At 38.1% G+C, this 12011-nt stretch overlaps 1 protein-coding gene across 1 annotated transcript in view; it reads left to right on the top strand.

Moving 5' to 3' along the window:
• CNTN3 (contactin 3) overlaps positions 1-12011 on the top strand; it is a 329425-nt gene that overhangs the window by 266621 nt on the left and 50793 nt on the right. The window contains exons 12-13 of the mRNA XM_007192451.2: positions 1933-2060; positions 3891-4066. Coding sequence (XP_007192513.1) covers positions 1933-2060; positions 3891-4066 — 304 coding nt within the window. The remainder of the gene's footprint in view (positions 1-1932; positions 2061-3890; positions 4067-12011) is intronic.

The following is a 12011-nucleotide window of genomic DNA, read 5'->3' on the forward strand; positions in this document are numbered from 1 at the left end:
TCTTTTGATTTCCATTTGCATGGAATATCTTTTTCCATCCCCTCACTTTCAGTCTGTATGTGTTCTTAGGTCTGAAGTGGGTCTTTTGTAGACAGCATATATATGGGTCTTGTTTTTGTATCCATTCAGCAAGCCTGTGTCTTTTGGTTGGAGCATTTAATCCATTCACGTTTAAGGTAATTATCGATATGTATGTTCCTATGACCATTTTCTTAATTATTTTGGATTTGTTTTTGTAGGTCCTTTTCTTCTCTTGTGTTTCCCACTTAGAGAAGTTCTTTTAGCATTTGTTGTAGAGCTGGTTTGGTGGTGCTGAATTCTCTTAGCTTTTGCTTGTCTTTAAAGCTTTTGATTTCTCTATCGAATCTGAATGAGATCCTTCCTGGGTAGAGTAATCTTGGTTGTAGGTTCTTCCCTTTCATCACTTTTTAAGTATATCATGCCACTCCCTTCTGGCTTGTAAAGTTTCTGTTGAGAAATCAGCTGTTAACCTTATGGGGGTTCCCTTGTATGTTATTTGTCGTTTTTCCCTTGCTGCTTTCAATAATTTTTCTTTGTCTTTAATTTTTGCCAATTTGATTACTATGTGTCTCGACGTGTTTCTCCTTGGGTTTATCCTGTATGGGACTCTCTGCACTTCCTGGACTTGGGTGGCTATTTCCTTTCCCATGTTAGGGAAGTTTTCAGCTATTATCTCTTCAAATATTTTCTCGGGTACTTTCTCTCTCTCTTCTCCTTCTGGGACCCCTATAATGTGAATGTTGTTGCGTTTAATGTTGTCCCAGAGGTCTCTTAGGCTGTCCTCATTTCGTTTCTTTCTTTTTTCTTTAGTCTGTTCTGCAGCAGTGAATTCTACCATTCTGTCTTCCAGGTCACTTATCCGTTCTTCTGCCTCAGTTATTCTGCTATTGATTCCTTCTAGTGTAGTTTTCATTTCAATTATTGTATTGTTCATCTCTGTTTGTTTGTTCTTTAATTCTTCTAGGTCTTTGTTAAACATTTCTTGCATCTTCTCGATCTTTGCCTCCATTCTTTTTCCGAGGTCCTGGATCATCTTCACTATTATTATTCTCAATTCTTTTTCTGGAAGGTTGCCTATCTCTACTTCATTTAGTTGTTTTTCTAGTGTTTTATCTTGTTCCTTCATCTGGTACATAGCCCTCTGCCTTTTCATCTTGTCTATCTTTCTGTGAATTTGGTTTTTGTTCCACAGGCTGCAAGATTGTAGTTCTTTTTAGGTGGGGACTTCCTGTCTTGCTCACACCATGATCTCAGAGACTCTCATAGCGTCTAGCTCATGTAAAGTTCATTTCTGTTTCCTTAGTTAATTAGTTAGACCAAGAGCTTTAAGTACTTTAAGCATATGCTCAGAAACTCAGATGTGTTCATTTACATTGCCCACATTTTTGCAGTAGTTCATGGGTGACCATGCAGATGTTCTTTTGCAAAATATGGATTTATACTAGGTTAGATCTGACTCTCTCAAGTTCATAATGAAACACCAGGGGGTTTCTCATTTCTCATAAACTGTTTCAGATTTATGGAAAATAGTGTCATGTCTACTTCTTATTTTCTCCAAATTGATACGGCTAACCCATGAGTAATCTACCTCACCATATATTTTTGGAAAACATTTCACACTTAATAGATAAAGGCATCCCCAAAACCCGATGTACTGTTAAGTAATGCTGTTAAGTAAAACTGTGTAAACATATCAAGAAATGTTTGAATTGGTAGAGCTTCTTTTTTAGTCAGCTGTGTGCATGTGTGTATAAATTTTCTTTTAATTTTCTTTAGACCCAAGGAGGCTAAGGGCTGGTTTATGTTGCCTTAAATATAGTAGCTTAAGACAATACTTCTGTTAACAAAAACTCTATTTATTTTGAAAAAAAGTGACTAGTATACATTTATTTGTCTCATTTGTATCTTTAGAATTTCTTTTTTAAAAGATGGAGGACTCAAAATTGCCAATGTGACTAAAGCTGATGCTGGAATTTATACCTGCATAGCAGAAAACCAGTTTGGGAAAGCAAATGGCACAACACACTTGGTTGTTACAGGTAGGTGCATTTCTGAAAGATTGCTTTACATGGGGATACACTGTGTGGTATGTTATTAGGATCAAAGGAAAAAATGTTTTTCGTAATATGCAGTGCACTACGAAGGTCGACCTTACGTTTGCACTTGTGTTTTCTCTAACAAGTGAAAGTCAAGGGAACAGTCCTTAATATTTCTTTATACACCATGGTGTGTACCAGGGACACATGACTTACTATGCTGCCAAAATGGGTAGTAGAATTATAAATAGCATATGCGGCTGGTCTGCTTTTATTTCGTGCTATTCTAGTATGTCAAATCTTTTGGGTATACTTTCTCCTTTTCCATTATCTTTGATAGTTTCTGGAGATGTTTGAGTCCATGGAATAACCCTTGCTATTGAAAAGAGTCACTTAGAATTGTGGATGTGTTTTGTTCATTTATTCATTGAGGAAAAGCTTTGAGTACCATGTGCCAGGTGCTTGGGTTATTCAGTAACAAACTGACAAAGAATGCTGCCCACATGAAACTTACCTTCTACCAAAGGTAGAAAGAAAATAAGTGGTAGGAATATAAGGCAAGGAAATTCTTAGAAGAAAAGAGATTGCAAACGATTGTAAAATACAGAGGAGTGTTTGGGAGAAGTAAGCTGGAGCATGAATCCAAGTGATCAGAGAAGGAGAGATGTGAACAAAGATTTCATGGAGATGGAGTTCAGTAGATTTCTTGGGGACAATCGTGTGGAGGTTTTGTAGACCTTGTTAGGACGTCAGCTTTTAGTTGGAATGAAAAGTAAAGGTTAGTGCACAGTTTTGAGCAGAGGAATGAAATGATGGGAAACATATTTTTAAGGGGTTACTCTAGCTGCTCTGTTGAGAACAGACTGTGGGGAGTCAAGGGTAGAAGTGGGAGGAACCTCAGGAGACATTGCAGTAATCCAGGCGGGAGTGATAATGACCCAGATGAGGGTGGCAGCAGAGCAGTTGATGGGAAGGGATTCGATTCTGCATATATTCTGCATGTAGAGTCAGTAGGCGTTGCTGACAAACTGACTGTGAGGTCTGAGCGAAAGAAAGAGAAGGATGCCTGCAGAGTGTTTGGTGAACAACAGGAAGAATAACAGTCAAAACAACTGAGATGGGAAAGGCTTGAGGTTGCACAGGTTTGGGTAGGAGGAAGATCAGAAGATTGTTGTTGTAGAAAACATAATAAATGCCTCTTTTGAAGACTTTTGCTACAACATGGAGCAAAGAAATGGGGAGCAGCGATGGAAAAGTGGAGTCAAGGGAAGCTTAATTCCCAACTATGGAAGGACTATGGTGATGATAGAAAGGACATTTGCATTTGGGAAAAAACAAATTAATTAACATTTTAACTTAGTATCCTACCTATTCTAAACATCATTTTTGTAGTCTTTCAAAAGTTTGAGTCTATTTAAATTTTGGTAGTAATACATTTTCCAGTCATTGAAAATACAGTGGTTTCTATTTCTACCGGTATATTTCATGAAGCAATAAAGCTAAAATGAAATTGATTTTGTAGTAGTATTATAACCCTTGTTTACAGGTGACTTCAATTTTGAAACTTCTATATCCCATAAATTTAGATACCCTAATTCATTTAACAAGAATTTGTGTATCCAATGAAATATGTTGTGGGTCTGCATCAAAATGTCTCTTTTCATCTTGAAGGCTTTTCATGATACAGAGGTATATATATGTATAGAGACACATATGTATGTCTCTACACACATACATACTATAAGTTAGATTAACAGTCTGCCTGTTGAAAATTGCTTTCATCAAAATAAAAATGCTGAAGTTTTACTTAAAACTTTATTATTTCCCCAATAGAACCAACAAGAATAACTTTGGCACCATCCAACATGGATGTCTCAGTGGGCGAAAGTGTCATTTTGCCCTGCCAGGTGCAACACGACCCCCTATTAGACATCATGTTTACCTGGTATTTCAATGGGGCCCTCACAGATTTTAAGAAAGATGGATCTCACTTTGAGAAAGTCGGTGGGGTAAGTTGTGACACTTTCCTCATGATTTTTACATGTGTCTCTGACATATTGTCCCTAAAGAAACATCAGGCACATATGTGTTCCTCCAGTAATGTCTGTTCTGTGAGTGAGTCGGGGGTTGTGATTCTGTAATGATCTAATTTTATTATAGTAATTACCAAAAAGTGAGCATATTTACTTCAACCCGTAAACTATAATTTTAATTAAAATCGATGTTTGCTGTGTTTATATTAAATGTTATTTTGCATGATACTTTTGTCATTAGTATTCCACAGAAGGGAAAGTGTTCTTATACATGTGTTTATTTTCAACATGATATATTATGAAGTTGAACGGAGTCACATTTGCTAAATGCCTTCCATGTATCAGGCCAGGTGCTTCATCCCAGTTAATCCTTGCAATGACACTGGATGTCAGTGGTAAGCATTGCCCTTTTACAGGTGCATAAACTAAGGATTTGTAAAGATATTAACTTGTCCAGGGTCACTGAGCTAGCTAGTGGTGGAACTTACATCCAAGCCTAGATCTGTGAGTCCCCAAAACACAAATACTTTCTCTTGTTTCATTCTGCCTCCTCGTTTGCGATGATTCTATGTGAGGAAGAATTACAGATTTCAAGGGAAAATGGACACCTTGAGGAGAACTGTTAGGAAGGAATGCAGTGTTGTGAACCGCACAGACTAACAGCAGGCCTTGTACCTGGCCACATGTCTGTGAATCCATCATCACGAGGCCAGTTTCCCTTGCAGGCCTGTTTTCTTTGACACAGGGTTTAGCTTCGTTCATTTTGGCTAAGATGTCAGTGGTACATCATAGTAGAGTCTGGGTTTTCTCCTTATGGACACAACGATATGATGGTCAATTCAGCTATATTTATTTAACAATATTTCTTGGGAATTCCCTGGTGGTCCAGTGGTTGGGACTTGGCACTTTTCACTGCCATGGCCCGGGTTCAATCCCTGGTCGGGGAACTAAGATCCTGCAAGCCACATGGCCAGGTCAAAAACAAAAAACAAAAAAAAACACCACCAATATTTCTTCTTAAATGTATATATGTGTATACATGGGGTCTATTAATGTGTTAGCATTGTGTGCAACTTGAAAGGATTGTGTTAGGACTTGAATTATGTTTCCTCAAAAGATAAGTTCAAATCCTAAGGCCTAGTTGTGATAGGATTGTGGTAGAGGCTAACAATAATAGGATTATTAGCCTCTGCCCCTGGATCCTGGCACAGACCTCCTAAAACCCTTGGAATTTCCTGCGTGATGAAATGTGTTTTTGTCCTAATGAAGTGACGCTGTGGGCTCCTGGATAGTTTCAGGATGGTCACCAGAAAGACCAAGCCATGATTAGAAACATGGAACCTTCAGCACTCCCCATCGATCATAAATTCAGTGCCCAGCCCCTCCTGAAGGAGGGGCTGGGCACTGAATTTATGATGGATCAGGCCTATGTGATGAAGCTTCCATAAAAATCCCAAAAGTAAAGTACTTTTCACCACAGAGAGCTTCTGGGTTGGTGAACATATCTACATGCGACGTGGGTGACACACTCCAACTCCACTGGGATAGAAGCTCTTGTACTTGGAACCCTTCTGGATCTCACCCTATGTATCTCTTCATCTGGCTGTTTATATGTATCCTTTATGATACATAAAGTATCATAAAGTAAATAAATGTTACCCTGAGTTCTGTGAGCCATTCTAGCAAATTACTGAACCCGAGGAGAGTGTCATGGGAACCTCAATTTGTAAGTGGTTAGTCGGAAGTACACGTGACAGTCTGAGACTTGCAGTTGTTGTCTGAAGAGGGGCCAGTCTCAGGGGACTGAGCCCTTAACTTCTGGATCTGATGCTAACTCCAGGCAAATAGTGTCAGAATTGAATTGACTTTTGGGACCCCCCACCACCTGGTGTTGGAGAATTGCTTGGTGTGGAAAACACACACCTCAGGTGTCAGAAATGTGACGTGTTCCGAGTGTGCGTATAGTATTGACTGTAAAGGAGATGCAGAAGAGTCTGTCCTTTACACTAGTACCTCAGAATGTGACCTTATTTGGAAAGGGTTGTTGCAGATATATGTAGTGAAGTTATGATGATGTCATACTGGAATAGGATGGGCCGTAATCCAATATGACTGTTGTCCTTGTAAGAGGAGGGAAATTTAGGCACAGACAAACACACAGAGAGGAGAACATAAACACAAGGAAGATGGCCTGTGAAGATGGAGGCACAAGTCACAGAATGCCTGGGGCTGCCAGAACCTAGAAGAGGCAGGGAAGAAGGGTCTTACCCTAGAAATTTGGGAGAGAGATCTTGATTTCAGATTTGCGGACTCCAAAACTCTAAGAGGATAAAGTTCTGTGGTTTGAAGCCACCCAGTTTGTGTTACTTTGTTACAGCAGCCCTAGTGACCCACTACAGCTGGTCTTTAAAAAAAAAAAGGCGATATTTAGATACCTAGCCACAATTAAGTACAATTTCAATGCTGTTTCTATGTTCTATCATCTGGCTTACTCCATTTTCGAAGTTCTAGTTTTCCAAATTGTTCTGACTGATTCAAGGCTTTCAAGAACTTCACCAATTGCTACAAACCATTGACATTTCTTTTACTATTGCTTTAAATGCTTTTTTTTTTAAGTCACTGATTTCTTCTATCACAACAGGAAAAGGCATATGCCAGTATCCTCAGCCAACTCTTTACTCCATACTTAGGGTTTATCATTTGCCTTTCCTTGGAGAGGAGTCAAGGGAAAAAAGAAAAGGCTAGAATGTTACCTTCACTGCTGTAACCCAGCTCTTGCCCTAACTTTAATTCATAAAGAATTTGATTTGAAACATTAATTGCCTTTGCTGTATAATGTAGATAACACTGTGATTTTTCTCCTCGATTGTGAACTGCTGATAATATTGTATCCAATACAATGTCCTTCGTTTGCGCTAATGCTAAAGAAATATACATTAAAAGACTAAAAACCCAAAGTACTTTGATTTGATTTGGTTTTTTTAAAGATTTATTTATTATTTATTTATTTTTTAAAATTTATTTTTGGCTGTGTTGGGTCTTAGTTGCGGCATGCAGGATCTTTCGTTGATGCGCCCGGGCTTCTCTCTAGTTGTGGCGTGCCGGTTTTCTCTTCTCTAGTTGTGGCGTGCGGGTTCCAGATCTTGTGGGCTCTGTAGTTTGCAGCACGCAGGCTCTCTAGTTGAGGCTCGCGAGCTCAGTAGTTGCGGTGTGTGGGCTTAGTTGCCCCGTGGCATGTGGGATCTTAGTTTCCTGACCAGGGATGGAACCCGAGTCCCCTGCATTGTAGGGTGGATTCTTTACCACTGGACCACCAGAGAAGTCCCAGCAGTTTGATTTTAATATGCATCAAACATCCTCAAACAAACATTTCACTGAGACTGAACTAGATGGCTGCTTTCTCTAAGAGGGTCTTGGAATTAAGAATATTCAAGATAATACTGTAACTTAGCTGCTCCTGTGTTACTGATAGGTTCTACGTAAGGTATTGAGTCAGTCATCTCTCTACAGGAATCAAGTATCTGAAACATGAAACTGCATGAATTAAACCTATCACTTGCCAGTTCTGGTCTTTTTCTAACATGTTCATTCATGGCCTATGAATTTTTTTATTGACTTGTGCCATTAGTAACTTAGTATTCTCCCATCAGTATAAAATGTAAGCCATACAAGATGACATTACCCTTAAGCACAAGCAGTTAAGTAAATTGCTTTCCTATTGCATGAGAAGGGAATCATATAACAGCTCTTGTCCTCTGTGTATTCATTGCAGCGTTCACGTTAAGACCTAGGAGTCTGCTCGTCTTTTATCCCAGTGTGTTCATAGATATATCCCCTGTTTTCAAAAGCAACAAAATGTGAGGGAGAAGCCGGTAACTGGGAAAGTTGCTTAGAAAGCTGGATAGTGTAGGAGCCATGTTTTAAAAAGAGGGTGGGTAGTTTAGAAAATGGAAAATCTAACTGACAGCTTTCAGCTGTTTCAGCCACTTGTCATTGAGACGACTCTGGGTATTCAATATTCATTCATTGTAAAAACAAACAAACAAAAATACACACCTTTTTGGGAAAATCCAAAAGCTCCAATTTAGATCAGATGTGTTGTGTAGACTTGCGTGTCATGCCAAAGCAGTGTGCTGACAGTGCTGGAGGAGAGGAAATTGTCACGTCCAGGGACCCGCTCAAGTCCTTGGGACAGACCTCCAAGTGAGGGTCCTTGGCTTCAAGCAGGAAAGAATTCAAGAGCGAGCCAAAGTAAAGTGAAAGCAAATTTATTTAGAGGGACACATTCCATAGGCAGAATGTGGTCCTGCTCAGAAAGTGAGAGTGGCCCCAGGGCGTGGGGTTGGTCTTTTTTTTGTGGGCTGAGTAATATCACATGCTAAGGAGTAGGAGGAATGTTCTTGCTATTCCAGGAAAGGGTGAGGATCTCCAGGAATTGGGCCACTTTCAGTATTATAATGAAGGTATAATGAGCTAAAGGTCAAGGACCAGACTGTTCTCCATGCCACCTTGGTTTCAGCCGGTTCCAGCCAGTTTTTATCACATCCTAAGGGCTGCACCCCTTCTTCATTTATCTAGTGGTTGTATCCTGCCCCTTTCCGTCCTGTCTCAACAGCAGTTGCAGGTTTCTGCACAGTCAGAATGTATAGCATTCAGAAAAGCTTATTAAGCCAACTGTCCAAAGCAAATTGACACATCACAAAGGAGAAATATGGGTCATATACAGGCTCTGTTCCATGGGACAAATCAGAGTTGTATAAATAAGTCAGCAGTAAAAGGCATCCACTTAAGTCCATTGTTTGCCAAGCAAATCTTGGTTATAGGCAGAGTGTGGTGTAATTAGAGAAGCAGGGGATTTGGGTTCAGATACGGGTGAGGTCTAGATTCTATTGCTTACTAGGTGATGTCCTTGCATGAGTTACTTAACTTTCTGTTCCCTATTTTCTGGTTTCTTTTCACATCAGTTTTTAGTATTTGCCATGTTCCCTCCCACCATAAGATTTTGCACACACTGGTCCCTCTTCCAGGAACATTGTGCTCTCTTCTTTTGGGCTATATCTAGATGTCTCCATATGTAGTTGTGCCTATGTAGGTAAGAATGTATGTAGTTACGTGTATATAAATTTCATATATGCACAGTAATAGGAAGAGACACAGTCCCGACAATATGTCTACGGTAGCATTCTATCATAGCCATGTTTAACCAACAGAATTCCACTCCATGCAAAAAAAAAAGAAAATTCTACTCCATGCAAAAAAAAAGTAAAAAAGAGAGAGAGAGAGAGAAAAAAGAGATTACATCATTCACCCAGTTCCCAGTATAGAATCTTTCTTTCTCAGCTTTTAAATATATCTAAGCTTCCACTGACAGGAAAAAGGAGATAATAGCCCCCAAATTCAAGAGAAATGAAAGAACATTTTTGGCTGGTACCTAAGGATTTAAGGGCCTGGAAATTTAAGTATGCTTTTAAGAACGTCCAAGGATAATTTGGCTTGCCTTGATAAGCTAACTTTTGGACTTAGACATATTCCGTTATGGAGACTGACTGTAGTTAGAAACTGTTGAACCTAAACACCCGAGAAGTTCCCTGTATATTGTAAGGATGTTTAAATAGATATGCTTTGGTAAACCTGATGTGCGGCAGATACTTTAGAAATGAGGAATGTATAGAGCCAAGCTATAGAGCTTCACACGTTTTATGGGATTGGATCTATGATGAATTAGAATGTGTGTGGATAAAAGTCACTGGAAGCAGTAAGAGGTTTAGCAGTGACAACCAATCTGCGACTCACTGAACTGGCTGCCTTCGGTGTGATTTATCTCCCACAGGCCACAATCTCAGTCTAGTGACAGCAGCTGCTTGAGAGCTTGAGACCTGATATATTTCCCAGCTCTCAGTGGCAGAAAAGAGTATCTTTGAAAGAAATCCTTTGTGTATAATAATACAATATGGTCACCGTGACTTGATTTATTTCATAGAATTACTTGGGTGTGAGGACTAAAAGTTTGACAATAGCAGTTATTTTACAACACAAAATTCTGTAAGAGGTTTTGTGTGCATTTTAAATACAGAACTGACGTAAAGCACTCATTCAAACACTGCCTGTGGTGACACGCTGCGTTTGTAAACATCTCCCACTTAGAGTGTCTTATAAATTTTATATCTTGTCCAAATTCAAAATATAAACTGACTTGGAAGGATCCTTTAGAGAATACATCCAGTAATGAGTCCATAAAAGTTGGGGATTAGACCAGGGGAATTAATATTATTCATCTTGAGCATACATCCCTGAAGCCCAGCCCCTCCCACAAAGCTATTTGGGGATGAAAAAACAAAGATTCTCCAATGCCTATTGGAAACGGGGAAATGCGCAAAAGAGTTGAAGTTGAGTTTATTTCACTAACTCATTGTTTGCTCAGCCAGGCATCCTAGAGTCTCAGTTCCTACCTAGGGTATGATTAGTATCCCAGGGCTGCGTTTATTACGTACAATGTTTGTTAAGATGAATGGTCCAATCCACCCCTAGTGGAAACCCTGTAAGATTTAAATTTATAAGAAGACGAGCAGCAGTCAAACCAAGTAACATGTAACTTGAATTAAAACCCATAAAGACAGCGGAGTTACAACAAAAACCAAGGCTGTAAATGAAAAGATGTGCAAATATTTATCAGTCAAATTCAACAAAAAGAAACACGGTAACAATTACTAATTTAAAAAATAATAAGAATTCAACTTTAAGAGTAAAAAAGGTAAATTTATTTTGAAAAAAGTTTGCTCTGCCAGGCAGGGGTAATAATCATAAATCATAATATTCCAATTAATGTACCATTAAAATATATCAAGTCAAAAACAAATAGAAAATGAGAAACTAAATTCATGTAGTCTGAGAGCTCCTCTTTCAACCATCAACAGATCATTTGCCAAAAATCAGAAACACAATTTAATACTATTTTATAATGGAAGTAACAGATACACATAAAAAATTGATCCTAAAAATAGAAAATACACATTCCTTTTCATCTTTTTCACACCCTTGTAAATTTTAGGAAAGAAAGTAACAAAACAACTATATATTAAGGAGATGGAAGAATAAATGGATGGATGGAGCAATGTCCAAAAGCAATAGACAAGCTCTGGAAAATATTAATGAAGAATAAAGGTTAAAGCAGCTAAAATTAGAAATGAGAAAGAGAACGTAATGGGTGAGAAAGAATTAAAAATAAACAGAATATTCCATGTTCAAGTCATATATATGAAAACCCAATTAAGTAGAAAATTTGGGGGAGAATATAAGTGATCAAAATTAATAAGAATTTAAAAAGCTAAGTAGATTCATAATCATGAAAAACTGTAAATTAGTAACACCTCCCCCCCATTTCCCCCACAAAAAAAAAGATTCTAAGGCTAGAATTTTACTGGTAATTTTTTTTAAGATTTTAAGAAGTAGATAAGTTGTTATATAGACTATTTGACAATATAAAAAGTTTTAAATCTTTTCAATTTATTTTGTAAGGTTAGCATATTCCTGAGAACAAAACCTGGCAAGATAAATAATTAGTAAATATGAATCGATTTCATGAATATAGTATGAAAACCTAAATAAAATTTTAGCAAAAAACAACTGAACATCATACTGAAAGAGTAAACTTTCATAAGCACTAGATGATGATCTAGGAAATGTGCGTGCTTCATATCAATAGATATAATAAAATAGACCACTGTATTCTCAGTGGGCATTTATAAGACATTCAATAAAATTAATGACCAGTTGTAGGAACAGAAAAATACTTCTTCCACATCTCAAAAATGTCTTTAAAGGGAATATCAGGAATACTTTTATTTAAATCAACAATAAGACAGAATGCACACAGGTACCATTACTTTAAAACCATTTGGAGGTGTTTGGGCCAATTATAACT

The sequence above is a fragment of the Balaenoptera acutorostrata genome, chromosome 10, assembly GCF_949987535.1.
Source record: "Balaenoptera acutorostrata chromosome 10, mBalAcu1.1, whole genome shotgun sequence".
Classification (NCBI taxonomy): Eukaryota; Metazoa; Chordata; class Mammalia; order Artiodactyla; family Balaenopteridae; genus Balaenoptera; species Balaenoptera acutorostrata.